Source organism: Cyprinus carpio, chromosome B16 (assembly GCF_018340385.1).
Source record: "Cyprinus carpio isolate SPL01 chromosome B16, ASM1834038v1, whole genome shotgun sequence".
NCBI lineage: Eukaryota > Metazoa > Chordata > Actinopteri > Cypriniformes > Cyprinidae > Cyprinus > Cyprinus carpio.
The window spans coordinates 16,718,593-16,738,488 of record NC_056612.1 but is presented as its reverse complement, the minus strand read 5'-3'; the positions used below and the strand labels follow the sequence as shown (position 1 = coordinate 16,738,488).

At 36.2% G+C, this 19,896-nt stretch overlaps 2 protein-coding genes across 3 annotated transcripts; both read right to left on the bottom strand.

Moving 5' to 3' along the window:
* Nucleotides 1-63: 63 nt before the first annotated feature.
* Nucleotides 64-2,803, bottom strand: zgc:171704 (uncharacterized protein LOC100124619 homolog). Its single transcript, XM_042741133.1, has 4 exons — nucleotides 2,638-2,803; nucleotides 2,476-2,529; nucleotides 2,293-2,369; nucleotides 64-1,503 (listed from the first exon to the last, which is right to left on the bottom strand). Exons 1-4 carry the CDS (start codon nucleotides 2,750-2,752, stop codon nucleotides 1,093-1,095), a joined length of 657 nt encoding a protein of 218 aa, XP_042597067.1. The 5' UTR covers nucleotides 2,753-2,803; the 3' UTR covers nucleotides 64-1,092.
* An 846-nt stretch (nucleotides 2,804-3,649) lies between these two features.
* LOC109106459 (E3 ubiquitin-protein ligase TRIM33-like) lies at nucleotides 3,650-19,002 on the bottom strand. 2 transcript variants are annotated; one of them, XM_042741121.1, is made up of 17 exons: nucleotides 18,622-19,002; nucleotides 17,340-17,431; nucleotides 16,719-16,857; nucleotides 13,855-13,972; nucleotides 13,510-13,626; nucleotides 10,597-10,648; nucleotides 9,920-10,063; nucleotides 9,301-9,412; nucleotides 7,017-9,199; nucleotides 6,860-6,935; nucleotides 6,739-6,781; nucleotides 5,914-6,043; nucleotides 5,625-5,830; nucleotides 5,373-5,472; nucleotides 5,143-5,211; nucleotides 4,188-4,322; nucleotides 3,650-4,060 (listed from the first exon to the last, which is right to left on the bottom strand). In XM_042741121.1, exons 1-17 carry the CDS (start codon nucleotides 18,806-18,808, stop codon nucleotides 3,797-3,799), a joined length of 4,167 nt encoding a protein of 1,388 aa, XP_042597055.1. In that variant the 5' UTR covers nucleotides 18,809-19,002; the 3' UTR covers nucleotides 3,650-3,796. The 2 variants fall into 2 exon arrangements, with proteins under 2 accessions (XP_042597055.1, XP_042597054.1); XM_042741120.1 differs by having other exon boundaries at nucleotides 10,534-10,648; nucleotides 18,622-19,001.
* Nucleotides 19,003-19,896: the final 894 nt, after the last annotated feature.

The following is a 19,896-nucleotide window of genomic DNA, read 5'->3' as shown; positions in this document are numbered from 1 at the left end:
GCAATCAAAATGTTTAATAAAATACAGTAAATATACAGTATAGTTAAAAATAATCAAGGCATCTTTTAAATTCATTTTATTTTATTGAAATCCATCGATTAGATACAAGCATTAAAACACTTTTTTAAAATAGGTCTTCAACTCAATGACATTGTGTTTGTATACAAAAGTGAAAGATACAAGTAGATACTGCACAGGTCAATAATATGTCAATCTCTTTAGTTCTTAAGGCTGTCCACACCAAGAAAGAATTATAACTTTAACAGTAACTATGTTGTCGTACACACCAAAGGACAACAAAAACTCAAGCTTACGTCATGTTAATTCTGACTGGATGTCAATAGTTTTATATTTCATCAGCAGGGAATTTTTTTTTCTTCCCGGAATTGTTCGTATGTGTCGCTATCATTATAACCATAGTTTATGGTTACAATTATCATCATTGGTGTGAATGTGTCTTTACTTGAGTAACATTTATACTACCACCAACCTCAAAGAAACTAGCCAGGAAACAATCTTATGGAAATTACAATATACACATAAAATATCTATATACATTTTACTACACAGTCTCCTCCCAATTCCCACATTTAATAATTTACATTTAAATGTCAGTGGAGACTCATAAGGGAACAATTCAGGGAAGATAAAGTCCATCTCTACATTTCAAGCATATATAATCCAAAGCAGCTCACTCGAATTTGTCTAAATCATCTGTTCAGAGCTGAAGGATCATTCTGTGAGAAATGACAAGGACTACAACAGATCCGGGCCGTCTCTTGGTTCATTCTGATACACATACCCAGTGACCAACTTGCATGAAAGACCAGGATCACTTATCTTCGGCACATATTTTATCGCCTTGCTGTAACAAACTTCATCTACTTTTCTTCACAATAAAGCTGGGCTCTGAACTTCTAACATGCTCTCTTCTTGTTCTTTTTCCTTCCACCATCCATGAAGGTTAATAAGGCGAAAGTGACTCCCTTCGGCCCCAAAAACCCATCAGCCGGGGTCCTCTTCTCAGCTATTTAGATGCTAGGCTGCCAGGGGCCTCATATCTTCATCTTGCTCATTATCTTCGACAGTTCTTCACTCTCGTTTCTTTCCAAACACTGCGGACACGCTTCTGACTATACCCTTGATTCCGACCATCCCCTTTTTAAGTGCTCTGGACTCCTTGATGAGGTCCAGGATTTCGTGAAAAACCAGCAGCACACCGTGGTAGGTTTCAGCCGCTGAGATCTCGAAGAAGCCGCAGTCTGCCGAGAGGGCGAACAGTCTGCCCTCCTCGCTGGACACGGCTCTCTGATGCAGCAGGTCTCGCTTGTTCCCCACGATGATGATCGGGACAGATGCGGACAGCTTCCTAGTCTGCCGGATGAGCTGCACCTGTTTCCGGACCACCTCAAAGCTGGAGCGATCGCAGATGCTGTAGACCAGGATCACACCGTCTGCCCACTGCAGCTGCTTGTCACTGATGGATTCAGTTGTTTCGCAGCTCTGGAGGTGACAGAATTTAAAGGGTCAATTCACATCACCTTGAACAGGAAAGCATGATGCAAAAAACCTGTATAAATTAATTTTAACCTATATTTTCTGCATAAATAAATATGCAATTAAATCATGCCCTGTTCCCTCATAAATGAAGTATACAATTCAATATCATAATTATGATTTTTCCTTCACTTTCTGATTCATAGGCACAATTTTATTAGTCAATAAAACAAATTTCATGTATTTAAGCATAGCCTACTTCTTTAGCTTATAAAATCATTAGGCTCATAAGAAATATTTATTCAATCAGGTGTTTTTTTATTGATACTGTATAATTTCTGATTTTAGATATGTATTTATTATTTTATATAAAATAGTTTTTAATAATATTAATATATTTTTTATAAAGATATAAATGATAATAAAGAGCCCACCAATTTACGACAAATAAACTTTAACTTCAAATACTCACACTTACAAACCATATCTTAGGCTTTTACCATGGTGAATACTTAGAAATGATATAAAAATTAAATATATAAAAAGTAAAAAAGATTTTTTAAACACACATTTTTTTATGATGACACTAAAACTAAATTTGGACTATACTAATTAAAAATCTTTCCAAATCGTATTAACAGAATAAAACAAATGGACTATTTTTGATTAATCCAGGATGAGTCAAAGAATAAAATATTATTACTGACAAAATCTATCAACTTAATATTTGACCTCTTAATACATTCTAATATGGAAGCACAAATATAAAAAAAAAAAAAACACACATCGTCATACCTGTGGATACAGTGAGTCCCAAATGTTTAAGGCTACCTCTCGCCCATCTGTTTTGTCAATATGGCTGTATATTGATTCTGAAAGAGAGCATAGTGAAATTAATAAATACTCCTCGTTCATAAACAACATTTAGCTTGTATGTTATTATGAATGGTATTATAGTAAATTGATCAGTTGACGTACCGATATCCCCATATTCTCCGATGAATCGTCTGGTGAGAAATCGCACAGTGAGGGCTGCAAACAAATAAATATAATATATTATTATTTGCAAGCTTAACAAATAGACCATATAAACGTGACAGAATTCTTTGCATTTAAAATCAAGTTCAGTTTTGTGCTCACCTGACTTCCCAACATTTTCTGCTCCAAGCAGCAGAACATTAGCCTCAGCTTTGTGCTGATTTCCATCCATTGCTTTGCTGCCCAACTGAGGACTTGGTTTGACCAGAACAACCATTTCACCTTGTGAACGCTGTGAATGTTTTGAGTGTTTAGTGTAAGCTTCACATTCTACTTCAACTATATATAAAAACAGTGGGTGGGGCTTATAGGAGTTAAATCTACTTCAAACCAATCAGAGAACAGTGCGCCTATTCGCATTAGCAAACCGCTCAAATCTGGACCTATCAAGTAGCCCCGTGTTATTTGCGTCAACAGCAAACGTTTTTGCCTCCTTCGACAACAATCAACTCATACTGACCTCAAAAATTTGAGGTCGCGAGAGAGCCATTAATCCAGCTTGTTTTGTTTGCTGTTTGCATTCGCACAGTGCAAAACAAAAGATTTTAAAACGCTTCATAACAAAATCGTTAGGATACACTTGCATGGTTTCTACAACGTAGGCCATTATGTTCCAGAGAATGATTTTTATTAAAACTGACAGGTTAATATATATATATATATATATATATATATATATATATATATATATATATATATATATATATATATATATATAATTATATTTTTAATTGCTTATTTTTTGCTATTTTCGAACTATTTATATGCATGGATATTATTTGCCCATATCCTTGATCTAGACTTAAATCAATCGTTTAGACTCAAATCTAAATTCCCACAATTAAAAACATCATCCATTTTAATGTGATATTGCATTATTTCATTTCATCATATTTTATTAATGCAGCACAACTTCTGCGGGGCGGGACAAATAAGACTGATGCTTGTAAAGCGCCACTGAAGGTCAAGCGACCAAAGGATCCTCGCGCCCTCTGCTGGCATCACAGCTACATAACATCCAATAATGCTAATATTTTGCAACTCACACGTATAAATCGATCGTGGCAGATCAAGGCATCCACAGTGACCAGTCAAGTACCACAGAAAGAAATTGTGAGCTTGAATGAAATAATCTGTTTAATACACATCTTACTTAAAAGGCAAAGCTAAATAAACAAACTACTACACTAAACAGAAAGGGATCTGGTTCCCTCTTCACAAGATAAAACAAGTAAAAAAGCAAGTAATGACTGATGCACTTTCAATGTTCAGCAGCTGTAGTGTTTCCACAGCCATCTCCCTCGTTCCCTTTATCAGTGCAGCATTTCTTGGCATCTGTACCGGAGTTTGCCATGAAAAACTCTCTCATGCGTTTCAAAGTGTTTCTGTGCTTCTCTCGTTCAGTCTCTGTCTCCGGATCCTGGCTGCTGGACTGTTTCAAGAGAGAAGCATGGAGACTCTCCGCAAAAGATTCATTCAGCTGTTGCTGGAAAGATTTTTGAAGTTTGACCACCATGTTTTTCCTCTATAGAAATAACAAAAATAACATGTCATTATTATGTAACATTCAGTTAAATTATAATTAGGTATGAATTTTCTTCAAAGAAGAAGCTTAGCAGTTAAACTGCCCATGAATGTGACGAGTGATTTACCTCAGAGTTCATCATCAAGATGTCAAAGAGAGTCCAAACATCAGACACCAGTTCAGCAGCAGTCCGATAAGGAGGCTTCCGTTTCCCCAGGAGTCGGCCGAGTATTATATCAAATTCGGCTGTTTTTGAGTGATTCTTTAACAAATAAAGCACAGCTCATAAGATCATTTTAATCTGGATCTGTTCATTCAAGAACACATTCGAATGTGAATCAAAGAACAAAATCAAAGGCAGAAGCATTCAGAAAAAATAAGGAAATGAACTCAAACAGAGGAGCCCTGAAGACTGACTGTGATGGTATATTAATGATGACTGTGAAAACAAGTAAAAAAGAAAATATATATCTTATATATATTATATATATATATATATATATATATATATATATATATATATATATATATATATATATATATATATATATATATAAAAAGATATATTAATATATCAGATAATTCACCTATGAAATGGCAAAATTAGTTCAGGTTGTAAAATGTCATATGGTGTGTTATTATTATGAATTAATAATTATATTATTACTTCTGATATTTTTTACATATATTTATATTATTAACTGTCATAGCATTTAAAAATTTACATAAAAACATTTCTGTGAAAAGTGAAAATTCTTAAGATGTAAAGACTTGCATGTATTCAATGTGTAACGAAAATGTTTTTAATTGATAGTTACATGACTTTCATTAAAGTTATTCAATTTAAACTTTTATTGAAATGCTATATATATATATATATATATATATATTTTTTTTTTTTTTTTAACAGCACAAATACAGAGTACATTTCTAAAAACTTGACAAGCTAGAATTGAATTTCTTTTTATCTTGTCTATTCTTATTTGTCATTAACAATTCAATAAACTGCCTGAAATAATAATATCATTGGAAAATTGGAATGTCATCACTACTTGTGACTGTGACATGCACTGTGCATTTACCTTGGTGGCGCTGTAGAGCAGGCTCTTGTTCTCATTACACAGGAGACCAAGGACAAGCTTCTCACACTTCTGAACAGAATGGATGACATTGCATTGGTGTAACTTTATATCATTTTAGGACAAGAAATAAAAGCTGTGGCGTAACACCATGCTAATCCACAATCCTCTAAAATATCCTTTTAAAAAGTGTAACTATGAATGTAGATTCTGTCAGGCTGGTAGTGTCTCACTCTTTGATCTTGCAGACTCAGACTACATGTCCTCATCTCCTCACTGCCGTACACGACTGTCTCATTTACATCCTGACATAGCAAACACACCCAATCCTTACTGCAAGAGAAAAGAAATACACCAAGACTCAAATAGAGGACTTAAATGCACAAGCTTATCAAATTCCAACATCTTATAAACCATTAAGACTCCAAAACTATTCAAAAATCAAGATTTGTACAGTGTGATACAGTAGTTTCTGATGGTCTCACCAAGGTTTTTTGAGAATTGGTGGGATGTGACAGTCAGAGTGGAAAGCACAGCCACATTTTGCACACAGAAGTGCAGCTCCTGCAGACAGACACACGGCACAGAACTCTACGTCAGATGCCAGGGAGCTGTCGCTGTCTTGGGATACAGAGCAAGAAGAGGATCTTGATGGAATTTGATCATCATACAATCTCCACACCTGGTTAACCTGGGGAAGAGCATGACAATAACTGTGCCTGTGGTGCTAACATGGCCTACAACAGTCAGATGTACTCTGTGTGTTGTCCTTACCTGTCCTCCCTGGGATTCCTGCACAAAGATGTGATCTGTGGAGGTATCTGCAGTGAGGTGGAACTCTGGGAGTGGCTGTCCACTTGGAGGCAGAGAGATGGGCAGACGCACAAGAGAAACACGTAGAAACCTATTCAACAGAAAACAGTGGTGTCCAGTCAAAAAAAAAGAAAGAAAAAAAAAAGATGTATACACTACCATTCAATGGTTAGGGGTAAGTAAGTTTTTTAAAGAAAATAATCCTTATTCAGCAAGGACATATTTAATTGATCAAAAGTGAGTGTAAAGACATATAATTAGGTTACAAAATATTTATATTTCAAATAACTGCTATACTTTTGAACTTCTATTCAAGGAATCATGATGAAATGTATCACGGTTTTCACATAAACATTTAGCAGCACACTGTTTCCAACATTGCTAATAAAAATATGTTTCTTGAGCACCAAATCAGCATATCAGAATGATTTCTGAAGGATCATGTGACACTGAAGACTGGAGTAATGGTAATTGCAGAATTACAGGAATAAAATACATTTTAAAATATATTAAAACAGGATTTACAAAAGAATAAAATGGTCATATTAAATAGTAATATATCAACGACACTTTATTTTTGATTAATAAATACAGCCCTGGTGAGCAAAGAGACATCTGTAAATACTATTAACACTATTAATAATATTATTAATAGTTATCACAAACATTAATTGAGACATAAATAAGGTTAATAATTCTTTTGATGCAGGAAGAATGCAAATAAAGCAACTATGAAGCAAAGATCACTATGAACCAACACTAAATAAGAATATATCTTGAGACCACCTCTTGCATTGTTTGATTTGTCTCCCGAAGTGTTCCAGGGTGACTAAAAGACAGAAAAAAAAGGAATGAGTGAGGAAAACAAACACTATTCTTTTGAGAACTCTTTTGAAAAGAAGATAACCTGCAGATTCTTTGTCTTCTATTTTTGCCTCCCTGTAGTCTAAAGTACTTCGGACAGTCTTGTCATGAGTCGTCTTCTGGTAGGAGAAGAAAGGTTTTGAATGAAACACAACTCTCCATACCTCTATCTGTAAGAATCAAACTAAACATTCACCAACCTCCCCATCAATGTCTTCTGATGTGCTACAAGGAGTTGAATCCGCTGGAGGTGTTGTGTTCAGATTGTCTTTTGACCTGACAGGTATGGATGTTGCTTCTACAAGCTGTTGGAAAGTTGTTGGCAAGCCAGTGTTCCAGTGTTTTGGTCCAGAGTAGTTCTTGTTGGATGACTGGCAGTTTTGAGCTTGACTTGGACATTTCTCTGTGGTGGTGGTGGTGGTGGAGAGAGAGTCCTGGTGAATGTTGGATGGGCCAGAGGAGCAGCCAGGATCTAGTGAAGGTTTTTTGGGAGCTGCCTCCGACACAAGGGAGGTGGGCAAGTTGCTCTCCAGATGGTCCGTATCAGTGAAATTCGTGCTGCTCACACCTGCATCCTGATCACAGGCGGAATCAGCCAAGGCCTTGACTGGGAGGTTATGGCTATTGTAGGTGCCTCTCTTACACTGGAGGGTGTTGTTGCCATCAATGGGAGCAGAAGGCATTGGGTTTACAGGAAGGACATTAGAGATTGCAGTAGCATCATTTAAAGAAAGTGTGTTTATTGTTGAAAGGACAGTTAAGGGAATACTGGGTTGCACAGAGAAAGAATGTCCGGGCCCCAGGAAATTGGTTTGTACCGGATGGGTCAATATGAGTGTTTGGTTGTAAGTTGGTATAGAATGAGTAAGTATGGTTGATTGGTTGTTGGCTGGTATTGGTTGAATAAATACAGGTATTTGGTTGTTGGTTGGTATTGATTCAATTAGTTCGGGTGGCTGGTTGTTGGCTGGTATTTGATGAGTTGTTACAGATGTTTGGCTGTTGACTGAAATTGGTTGTTTTTGGTTATTGACTGGTGTTTGGTTGTTGGCTGGCATTGGATGAGTTGGTATGAGTGTTTGGTTGTTGATGGGCATTGTGTGAGTTAGTACAGGTGTTTGGTTGTTGGCTGGCATTGGATGAGTTGGTACGAGTGTTTGGTTGTTGATGGGCATTGTGTGAGTTAGTACAGGTGTTTGGTTGTTGGCTGGCATTGGATGAGTTGGTATGAGTGTTTGGTTGTTGATGGGCATTGTGTGAGTTAGTACAGGTGTTTGGTTGTTGGCTGGCATTGGATGAGTTGGTACGAGTGTTTGGTTGTTGATGGGCATTGTGTGAGTTAGTACAGGTGTTTGGTTTTTGGATGGTATTAGATAAATTGGTGCAAGTGTTTGGTTGTTGAGTGGCATTTGATGAGTTAATAGGGGTGTCTGGTTGTTGGCGGGCAATGGATGAGTTAGTCCAAGTGTTTGCTTGTTGGCTGGTATTGGATGTGTTGTTACAGGCGTCTGGTTGTTGACTGAAATTGGTTGTTTTTGGTTATTGATTGGCATTTGATGAGTTAGGAGGGGTGTTTGGATGTTGACTGGCATTGGATAAGTTATTACAGGTGTTTGGTTGTTGGATGGCACTGGATGAGTTGGTGCGAGTGTTTGGTTGTTGGCTGATACTGGATGAATTGTCATGGGGGTTTGGTTGTTAACTGGAATTTGATGAGTTAGTAGGGGTGTTTGGTTGTTGGCTGGCAATGGATGAGTTGGTATGAGTGTTTGGTTGTTGGCTGGTATTGGATGAGTTGTTACGGGTGTTTGGTTGTTGACTGGAATTTGCATTGGGCAGGTGACTAAGCGTGTATGAGAGACCTGCATAGTAGGGCAAAAGGCCTTCCTACATTTGGCTGACTCAGAGATATTGTTTATTTGAGATGCTGCGAGGTTCGTGAGTGGAAGATGAGGCTGAGAATAAACAGACGGAGAAGAATTCATGTGAGTTTGAGGAGCAGACTGAGGAAAATATGGGCCACAGTTTGATGAGGGACTGTAAGCATGCTTGGTTTGCTCAGACATGACTTCATGGTATTGGACTTGGACAGATGGTGAAGAAGAAAATGAACTCTGATGATCTGAAGAGGAAGGTTTCGATTGATTCGGTTGAGATGAGGCAACATTGTTACATGGAAAGCAGGTTGTGGCCTGGTTAGAATGAGATGGCTGGCTGGGCTGAGATGGATGAGGCAGACTAGGAAGGGCCTGGTCCATTTGCACAGTTTGAGAGGAGGCAAAGGGATTTTGATTTGAGCTTTTCACAGACTCAGACTCTAACTGAGTGGAATCAGTTCTCTGAGAGGTGAATGGAACAAGAATCCTTCTAATCCTCAAAAATCCTGGGCAGGAAAAAAGGAAAAGATGTTACATTTATAGATTTTTTTAAATAAAATATAAATACTTTTTTTTTTTAATAAAAAAGCAGAACGTTTTTGTTTACCACATTTCATGATGTGCTGACAGAGATCATTCTGTATCTGAATGTGCAGTTCAATCATGGTCTCAGGGGTGCTTGCCTTCTGGGACAGAAGCTTTTTCACTTGGGTCTCAATCTGAGTTAGAGACACCAAAAATATAGAAGAGGGCTAAACACACACTCAGAATCTGAATGACAGCCAGTTTTAGTCACAAATACAGTAATACAATGACATTGCATGAAATAGATGAATATACAAATTATTGCTGTTAAAATTAATGCAGACCTGCCAACCTTGGAATTTTTATTTTGAGTACCACCAGTTTGACGGGATGAGACAGGGTTTTTTTTGGTGGTGGTGGGGGGTCATATATTCTTAGAAAGCTACATTATTACCTGAAGCTATATTAAAAGTATATAAAAAAAAACTTTGTGCAATTAATTAGTTATTTTTTTTTAATTGATTGATCGCACTAAATACAAATGTATGCACCTCACCTCAAAACATATGATGGAGCTAATATTATCCTGAACAAAACTGGGGGGGGGGGGGGGTGTCCTTAACATAATCAGTATGAATGTGAAAAACAAGGTTTAGATCTTTTATGGTACATAAGGAATAAGCAAATATAGAACAGCTTACTCTTTTTGTGTGGATCAGGAGGCAGTGGCCCTCTGTGCATAGGGCCTTGTCAATAAAAGCTGCTATGTAGTCCTGAAAGCCTTCCAACCTGTTCAGAAATGTCTTCCTCTCCAACAGACACCCAACCTCCTCCGCATACAGGGTCTTACAATAAAACACTCAAAACTAAATCAATGGTTACAGATTTGAGGTTCCTAAACAGAAATCCCAAATGTTTAAATGTATTTTGCCCTGAAATAGGAAGGTCGAAACTACATCTAACAAGGTTTTGGTACAAATGTATGCTATAACTAAATTATGAAGTAGTCTAGACTCTTTAAAAGTGACTAACTATGGGAAATTATCTGCCTGGATGGGTGTAACCAATCATGTAACCATGTCATTCTTACATATTCTGCAAAGTATAAATAGGTGTGCAGTTTTCTGTTGGTAAAGTGAAGTTTTGTCAAGCTATGATGAAAGAGACTAAAGCACTGTAATGATGAAGATTGAAAACACATTCTGAAATTGTGTGAAGTATGCAGAATATTCATAAGTGACCTTTCCATTGAAAGATTAAAATCATGCACAGCATGCTTCAGTAAATGAGGACTATCGAGCACTAAAATGCTTACCTCCATCTCCTTTAACATCTGTGTAGCTTTCACAACAAGAGTCTGATAAATTGTGTGGACTACCTGTGTCAACATCTTCTTTGCTGCCACTTTTATACTCTTAATGTCCTGCAATCTAACAAAGATTAAAATACTCTCAACAGCACAATACATACACACAAGAGAAAGATAAAACAGGAAATGTCTGCAAAGTGAAACCATTGTAATACAACTTGTGTTATGTGGATGTAAGCAACTCTTCTAGAAACTAACTACTGCTGTCCTGCAATATTTAGTGAGCTATGACCAAGTCTGAAAAGAATCCTGTGTGATACACTCTTTTTTATATACTTTATTATGTCTTTCTGTTCAATTCACTAAATACATTATACAAATAAACATTTCTTTTATAAAGACATATTTTTACCTCAGTAATTGTTCAGTTTTTATTATTTTCTATATTCTTATGTATGTGTTTGTGCGTGTTTGTGTGTGTGTATATATGTATATATATATATATATATATATATATATATATATATATATATATATATACACAGTCATGCTCATAAGTTTACATACCCCTTGCAGAATGCGCAAAATGTTAATAATTGAAATAAAATAAGAGGGATCATGATAATTGCATGTTATTTTTTATTTAGTACTGTCCTGAATAAGATATTTCATATAACAGATGTTTACATATACTCCACAAGACAAAATAATAACTGAATTTATAAAAATGACCCCATTCAAACATTTACATAGCCTTGAATCTTAATACTATTTGTCATTTCCTGGATGATCCATAACCGTTTTTATATTTTGTGATAGTTGTTCATGAGTCCTTTGTTGGTCCTCCAGCTCCTGCACATTCTTTTGTTTTCCAGCATCTTCTGCATATTTGAACCCTTTCTAAAAGTGACTATGATTTTGAAATCCATCTTTTAACACTGAGGACAACTGAGGGACTCATGCATAACTATTACAAAAGGTGAAAACATGTACTGATGCTCAAGAAAGCCACACAATGCATTAAGAGACCGGGTTGTAAACTTTTTTAAATTTGATGACTGGGAAAATTTTACTTATTTTGTCTTCTGGGAAACGTAAATATTTATATAGCTTCTGAAGTCCAGTACTAAATGAAAAAATATGATCGTTAAACAAAATGAGGAGAATTTACACATCATCCTGTTCAAAAGTTTGCATCCCACATCCCAAGAAAATACGAGGAAGAAGACTAAATAATTAAACAAATAAATTAAATAATACCGTGAGATACAGTAAGAGGGAGATATAAGAAAAGTTATTATTTATCTTGTGTATACTTATGTATACACTTTTAGAGGTGACCATATATTTTCAGAAAGTACACTTTTGTTCTTAATTTCATATGCTGTCATCCCCATAGGAAAATAAATCTAACCAGTCCTTTAACACTGGGGATTCTTGCCTTCTACAGAATTTAGTTATTACAGTACTTAAAAGCTGTAATTCTCAATATATGTGAATATCTCCATTTTTTCATCTTTTAAGTAACTTCTTATTTGTAGATACCAGTAAAATAATTTCCAAGACAAAGCATATTTCTTCACTATGTTCTCAAAAGTTTTCATGTCATTGTCACTGTACATTTGATAAAATCTTATAAGTCTTTTGCCAGCCAAAGCCTTAAATACATCATCTAAGGCTGTGTGATCCACCTTCACATCCATATTGTGTTAATACTGCATTGTGAAATGAAAAACACACCCGAATGTTATTCCACTAATATTAGATGTTTAGAAACGTCATGACAACTTTTCCTTTTTTTTTTTTTTTTTTTAATGCCCTCCATTTGTAATACAAGGAATGGCTCTTAACAGCAGCTGATATGTGTTTATCTTACAAGTGACTGAAAATCTGGCTTTACAAGCGTATATGGTGTCCTTCTACCCACTCTTTACCAAGGCTTCCATTCCTTAGAAGTGATAAGAGTTCTGTGTTTTTCTCTGGATTGGCCAGTTTTGGCTCTTTGGCAGACTTGGGCAGATTTTTCTTTACTTTCTAGCATATGTTGAAAATATATTAATTAACTGATCATATTAACATTTATTTACTACTAATTGTTCTATTAATAATTGTTTTAACATATAGATGTATGTGAATCAATATGTTGTGGAGAAGTAATTACATTTTCATTAATTATTAAGTATCATAATTGTTCCCTCATCTCTTATATTCCAAAATAGAACATCACAAGGTTGAATTAAAAACATTAAAAAAAGGGAGGGAGAGCCCAAGCTACAGAGATAAAATGAGATACTCTGTGCATGGGCAGACATGTATATCATTACATTTATGTGCTTGAGTAAAAGTCTTTTATATGTGAATCCATATGGTTGTAATTAATAAATACCTTGTATTTCAGCATGACTATATCTTACAGATGAATTACAGATGAATCCACCACACATGTCTCTATAAAACAGTTTTAAGTTACCGAGAAAACACAATGTTTTGTTTTTTTTTACTTCAATTTCAGTAATGTTTCTAGGGACCATCTGTTATCAGGATGTAAAGTCATTTGTTCCTGTATTCACTGTTGGGTCTGCTTTGATCTGCCATTAACCCCTCTCCTGGTTCTTTTTGTGTTTCGGGTTACCGCTGTCCTTTTGAATAAACCGCTCTGTTTACACTCTGTATTAAGATTAGTCTCAAGTGACCCAAACACTGACGCCCAGGCTAAACAGATCCCAATTTACATCTCTGATGCTAACATCTCATGCATCTCCTGTAACCATTTGTGATTGCATTTAAAGGGCAGGGTATCACTACATCATATGTTAATAAAGCACAAAATGTAATAATAAAACACCTTGGATCTCTCACAAAACCTTTTAAATTTATATAAAGATTTTAAATATATATATATATATATATATATATATATATATATATATATATATATATATATATATATATATATATATATATATATATAATTTATATTACCTTGCCTCGAGGTGCAGCAAGCTGCTGCTGACTGTCTCTTTCTGATGTCTGATGGAGTCCAACAAACTCTGCAGCCGCTGCCTTTGAGATCCCACAGCTTCCTCCTGCTTCACAAAACTGATACAGAGATGGACATGGAAAAACATGAATATAGAGACTGTGATAAGGTATTGTTGGGGAGGAATATCAAAAGATGTGTCAAAGAAACTGATGCATACTTTTGCTCTGACTCCTCCCAATATCAGAAAGCAAATAGATGGGAAATAATTACCCAAAACACAAAAAGAGCCTATATAGTTTTATTCTTCACATGTATTGATATGATTGGGAAAATATGGACTATACCTGTGCCCCCTATGAGAGATCAGCTGACAGTCCTTACAGGTGAGCTCTTCACAAACGAGACAGAAGAACCTCAAGCTCTCCTGAGTGTGTGAGGGACAGCGTCTTCTCTGTATCCAACCTGAACAAAACATATAACAGAAAAGATCTAATAATGCACAGCAGTTTATAGTGTGCGAAAATATGTTCAATCATTGCCACTGCTTATGCATGATTAATTGTGTTAATCTGACATGAGTTCAGGGTGCGATTTGTGAAAAAAAAAACAGAGGTGGGGGGGTGCTTTTGAAAATTTTTATGAAATATTTTTAATACGACGGAAACTGTATTTAGTGTGATCTCAGTTTAATAAAATCATTGTAGGCCTACGTTAGGCCTGTTAATTGTAATGATTTAATGTCCACGGTTATTCAAATAACAAATTGTATAGAGAAAGCGAGCAAAGAACACAACAGAGCTTTTTGAAACTCCGAATCAGTTAAACCATTGCAGTGGAACCACTTGGGAGAGAAATGCAGTAGACTTATTTCTTGGTATAAAAGAGGACAATGGTCCAAGAGGAATACCAAATTATTGTTTGGACTTGTGATAAGGCTCCTGAAATAATCAGGTCTTTACTTTAAGTTTTCATTTAATGATGAGTGAATTTTTGCTAGAAAAAGAGCAGGAGAAATAACATGCAAGTGTCTCAGAGCCGGCAAAAGCTATGAAAAGAGTGACACTCTTACACAAAGTATGACGCAGCCTGCAGAAGTGACTTGCATGCTTATGGTGACCAAACGTGCCATTTTCCCAGGACACGTCCTGGCCAGGATTTCTATATTGACTAAAATATCCAGGTTTTGGCTTTGGGTTCCTGTTTTCATACTTAATGAAGTTAATGATCTTTTGACCAATAACATGCAGACACTGTACGTAATCGACCAATCGTGGTGCATGAGTAGGTGGGATCTACAGAGAACGACGGTCAAAGCGATGAAAATACGTGTACATATTAAGTGTTTGACTTGAAGCAGCACTGAGCATACCGATCGGTGTATGAAATAAAAGTACAGTGAAAGCGATTCAAAAGCACAAGAAGCCGTCTGCTCTCTAGAGCTCTCACGGTACTTTGTCATACAACAATTGGTCTGCGCAGCGCAAACAAAGCCAAAACGTGGATACTATATGCAATATAGAATTCCTGGCCAGGACGTGTCTTGGGAAAATGGCACGTTTGGTCACCCTATGCATGCTTGTTGTCACCACTAGAATTACCTACTGTAGCAAAGCAAAATAACCTCATTTAACCTCTTCCAAGGCCCATATTTACAAAATGGAGACTTCTGGGAATCCATACTCTGGTCTCAAGAGACCAAGTCAATCGTTTCGGATCCAAAAGCATCCAAAATGTTCTGGTGTTGCTAGAGGAGGAGTACAGTGAGAAGTGCTTGCTACCCACAGTGACGTTCAGTGGTAGTAAAGCTTTTATATAGGGATGAATGAGTGCTGCAGGTGTGAGGGAGTTGTGCTTTATCAATGCTGGCATGAATTCACACACTACTGTGTGATGTAATGCAAAAACTTGAAATAGAAGATGCTACCCTCCCCTCATTCCCAGCATTATTGGTCATTTTTTCAGCATGACAATGAAGATATTCATTCTCCCAAGGTGAAAATCCTTCAGTGGACATGTATTTCTCTCAATCTTAACGCTCTTGTGCAGCTGTGGGGGATTCTGTAGAGATTAGCTGAGCAAAACACCCCATTAAATGCCAGAGTTTTTCAGGAGGACAGATGTGAAAATTTGTTATGAACTTGTACACTCAGTGCCAAGAAGGGTCAGAGCAGTATACTTTAAGTTCTGGAGGACATACTAAGTACTAGAATATGTTTTTGATAAGTTTCAATTTTGCCATCTTACCATGAATTATATAAGTGATCATTAAGAAAATACATCTTTTATATTTATTCAGAGGAGTTTTACTCATTTATGCTGTGCCCTGTATATAAATATATGTGTGTAAATAATTATTTTTGTACTCAAAACAACTTTTCTAACTTTTTTCAAAAGATCATGTTTTTAACAAAGGGATGAGGAAAGGAGGACAAAAGGAATAGCTACTATAGAATGTAGCTTAAAAATGTAAGGGGACAAACTAAAGGTTTCAAGCAGGTTTCTGCCCAGGGGAAGTTATGGCATACAAAAGGGTTTGAGTTTGACTGATAAGCATGGAGATGCTGTAAGTTATCAGACGCACTCAATCCAAAGCCTCAGAAAACGTCTGACTACTGACGCCCTCTTCCTGTCACACTCTTGGTAGAAGATTCATATATATATATATATATATATATATATATATATATATATATATATATATATATATATATATATATATATATATATAGCCCATTTTATTATTTTTCTTTCTGTCTCCCTCTGATGTCACAAATTTCATTTACATATTCTGTAAAAAAAAAAAAAAAAAAAAAAAAAAATAATAATAATAATAATATAATGCCTCTTTCTGTAGTCAAGGTCTGTAAACCTGGCAAGAGTCTAGGGAGTCAAATAAAATGTTGCAATTAAAAATATGTACATACGTCAGGTGATCATATTATGGGATGTTGATGAAAACCAAATTGGATGGAGAACAACCAGAAAGTGTGTACATATATGATAAACTGACTTAATAAATGCATTTTTATGATTTTGCTGAATTATTTTGTAGCTCTCTAAGGTATGTTTTCATTGTTAGAGAAACTACCCAGAATCGTGATTTCAAACAAATAAATTTGATTTGATAACTGAGTGGTCTGACTTCAATTATACAGGGGAATTTCGACCACAATAGCAGTGTTAGTGTGAAGTGCTTAGGGACTCTAACCTGTGGGTGGTGTTTTGGGTGTGACTTCATGGTCACGGGTCACTTTTACCCTACGATGAGCAGACATACAGTCCAAACACAGGGCCTCCTCGCACTGGACACACCATCCACTAACCTCACTCTCTTCACACCCGCCACACTGAAAAGATAAATTCAACATTTTAAATTAAGATTTACAATGAAAGACACAGAGGAAATGCCACCTTTAAGTCAGTGTTGGAATTCCTTGGACCAGTTTAAGGGCCTTCACACCAAGAACGAAAACTATAAAGTTTTAAAAAACATTCTAATTCTGGGAAAAAAGGATGATAAAGAGGAACAATATTGTTGCAATCAATGAGCTGATGAATGGTAAAAACATAGACAGCCAATCAGAATCAACTTGACCTTAAAGAGCTTGGGCAGTTTAAGCGACAGCACGTGCTTATAATGAACAGAACATTAGCATGCGCTCCTGGTGTGGACGCTAATACAGTTACTGGAAAAGTAATCTTTATATTTATCATTCTTTGTGTGAACGGCACTTTATATGATTTGCCAACATCCTCTGCAAAAAGATTAGGGACAGAAACGAATGTACCATTTTACTTGAAACTTTCTCCATAATCTGTCCACACTTACCTTGGGGACCTTGTTATTGTTAGACGTGTCTTCGAAAATGGCACATTCTGTAACCTCAGAAAAACAAAAGGACTGTGCACATAATGGACAATCTAGAAGAAGAAAGAAACAAAAGAAAGTGTGACGTGACATACAGCCAAGTATGGTGACCCATACTCAGTTTAACCCATCCAAAGTGCACACACACAGCAGTGAACACACACACCGTGAACACACACCCAGAGCAGTATTTTATGCTGCGGTGCCCAGGGAGCAGTTGGGGGTTCAGTGCCTTGCTCAAGGGCACCTCAGTCGTGGTATTGCCGGCCCGAGACTCGAACCCACAACCTTAGGGTTAGGAGTCAAACTCTCTAACCACTAGGCCACGACTTCCCCGAAGTCTCAGACACACTTAAATGAAACACTTCTACAAAATGAAGGAGCTACGTCATTAAATTCTAACTACTCGTGTTGCTGTTGATTAGAATGCCTTGACGAAACCACAAGTCATTTATTAAAGTATAATGAATTATTAGAGTAAAAGAATTTATACACCTTGTTTGCTTGGTAGTTTTATCAACAAAATGAACCGATTCGAACAAATCACAATTTACTGAAAATTGCAGGGGCTTTTTCAGGGATGAACTGTGGTATTACTTAATATCAATGTAAATTATTTTTAACATACAAAATAACAACAACAAAAAAAAAACTTATTAGTAAAATATAATCAAAATGAGATGTACTTGCACTTGGTTTTATTGAAAGCATGTAATATATTCTGTATGTAAACATGACACTAATTTCGTCATGACGTTAAAAAAAGCAGCGTTTCTATTTTTCACGCGCTGTACAGTGGCCATTTACTAATAAAATAAGTGTCGAGACTTTTGATATTTCTCGTCGAAACTTCCTGTATCGATAGGAAATACGTCAGCAAGCTGTGATTTCAGGGGTTTTAGATCAGCATCATTACTGTGCGTTCATAAAAAGTAATTAAATGTTACACATTTCACTAAAATATTATTTAAAAACAGTATATACAATGTTTGTTTAGTATGTGAATAAGAAAAACGTTTTATCGAGGGCCAATTGTAACTCTTCTTCTGGCCCCTAATGGAAAACACAACCTAGCCATGGACCATGGACATTAACTTTAAGACCCATTTTATAAATAATCGTAGGGACTACACAGTCGATTAAACCTGCGTGAGCCTATTTCGACGCGATTTTAAAAAAAAAAAAAAACGTGACGTGCAGATGGACTTTAGAGAGCAGATCTTCGGCACAGACGAGTTCTCACCTTGTGTGGCTCCATCCGTGCAGATCTTCGTAAGGCAAGTATTACAAACTATGTGCAGGCAAGGCAGGAGTCTGGGGTCTGCAGAAGAGTTTAGGTGTACTTTGCAGACAGCGCAGCATCCGCAAACAGTTCTTTGTAAATCCGGATGAGGCGACGCTGGACGTCCTGTTTGGTCAGAGGCAAACATCTGTTTCTTGTGAATAAATTAATGTAAACAGAGATGACTTGACAGCAGACGAAGTGTTTCTTGATATGCCTCGCGAGAAATTCGACGCGTTACGCATGTAATTGTACGTAGGATTCGTGGATCTAACGGTAAACCGTTGAATTTGCAGTTCACAAAACTTTTCTGTTGCGCGGGGCGGGGCCTTATTTAATATTCATTAGTTCCTATATAGTGGGCGTGTCCTTCTGACAAAACAAAGCGGGTTGTACCGCAACGTGAGATACAGATACTTTTGGCGATGTCAGTACCATAGACTGTATAAAAATAGGTCAGTACCAGCTTTCAGGTCACAGATTAATTCGATTTGGTTTCAGTTTAATTCTTTTCACGTATTGTTTTGAACGTTTTCGTGTGTCTTGAATTTGTAAATATATTTAAGTTAGGGAAGTGCTTTAGGACAAACTTTATACTTCTCATGTCAGCTTGAAAGTAGGGCTGCACAATTAATCGCAGATACAATTATGGATGCCACAAGTACGTAAATGAAGAGTCGTCTGCCGCTGATCTGAAGAATCACACTCAGTCTTGGGGTTTAAATACGAGAGATTCTCTGCAGAGAAAAATCTCCTGAATGTTTCTTTTGCCTTTCTTTATATAGTTTTTCCTTTAAGGCGTGTTCTATACATTTCATAGAGTTTTCCTTATGCAAACAATTAGATTCCTCCCTAGAGAGAAGGGGCCCCCAAGTCTTGTTATGATAAAGAACAAAGCCCACTTGTATTTTTCCAGATGTTTCTTATCTGAGGGTCTGTATATTTCAGCTAGGCAGGCTTTTTTCTTTTTACACACAGGCTTATATGATTATAATGGAAGAATAACTGGATATATAAATGGCTATATTCACCTTGATTATACTTGATTAATTAATAATCATAATCATAATCATTCAAAGTGGCAATTAATCATTCAAGGTCCACTTATGTTATTCTGTGTGCCTTAGATGTGTTTTTATCTTTCTACACGTCATCTTAAGATTGGAAACAATCTTTTCCACTGTTTTAATTGTAGTTTTTGTATAACATTATAATACCATTCATATTTTTACTTTT

Bases quoted from the DNA above. Each gene is read 5' to 3' on its own strand.
- LOC109106459 (XM_042741120.1), bottom strand. From the start codon at position 18,808: ATGTTTGCCTCTGACCAAACAGGACGTCCAGCGTCGCCTCATCCGGAT. The intron at 9,413-9,919 runs GTAAGCTGTTCT...TCTCTAACTCAG, and splicing joins TCCTGATCCACACAAAAAGA to ATTGAGACCCAAGTGAAAAA. The intron at 5,473-5,624 runs GTGAGACCATCA...TTTCTCTTGCAG, and splicing joins CCAATTCTCAAAAAACCTTG to TAAGGATTGGGTGTGTTTGC.
- zgc:171704 (XM_042741133.1), bottom strand. From the start codon at position 2,752: ATGGTTGTTCTGGTCAAACCAAGTCCTCAGTTGGGCAGCAAAGCAATG. The intron at 2,530-2,637 runs GTGAGCACAAAA...ATTTGTTTGCAG, and splicing joins AGAAAATGTTGGGAAGTCAG to CCCTCACTGTGCGATTTCTC. The intron at 1,504-2,292 runs GTATGACGATGT...TGTCACCTCCAG, and splicing joins GGGACTCACTGTATCCACAG to AGCTGCGAAACAACTGAATC.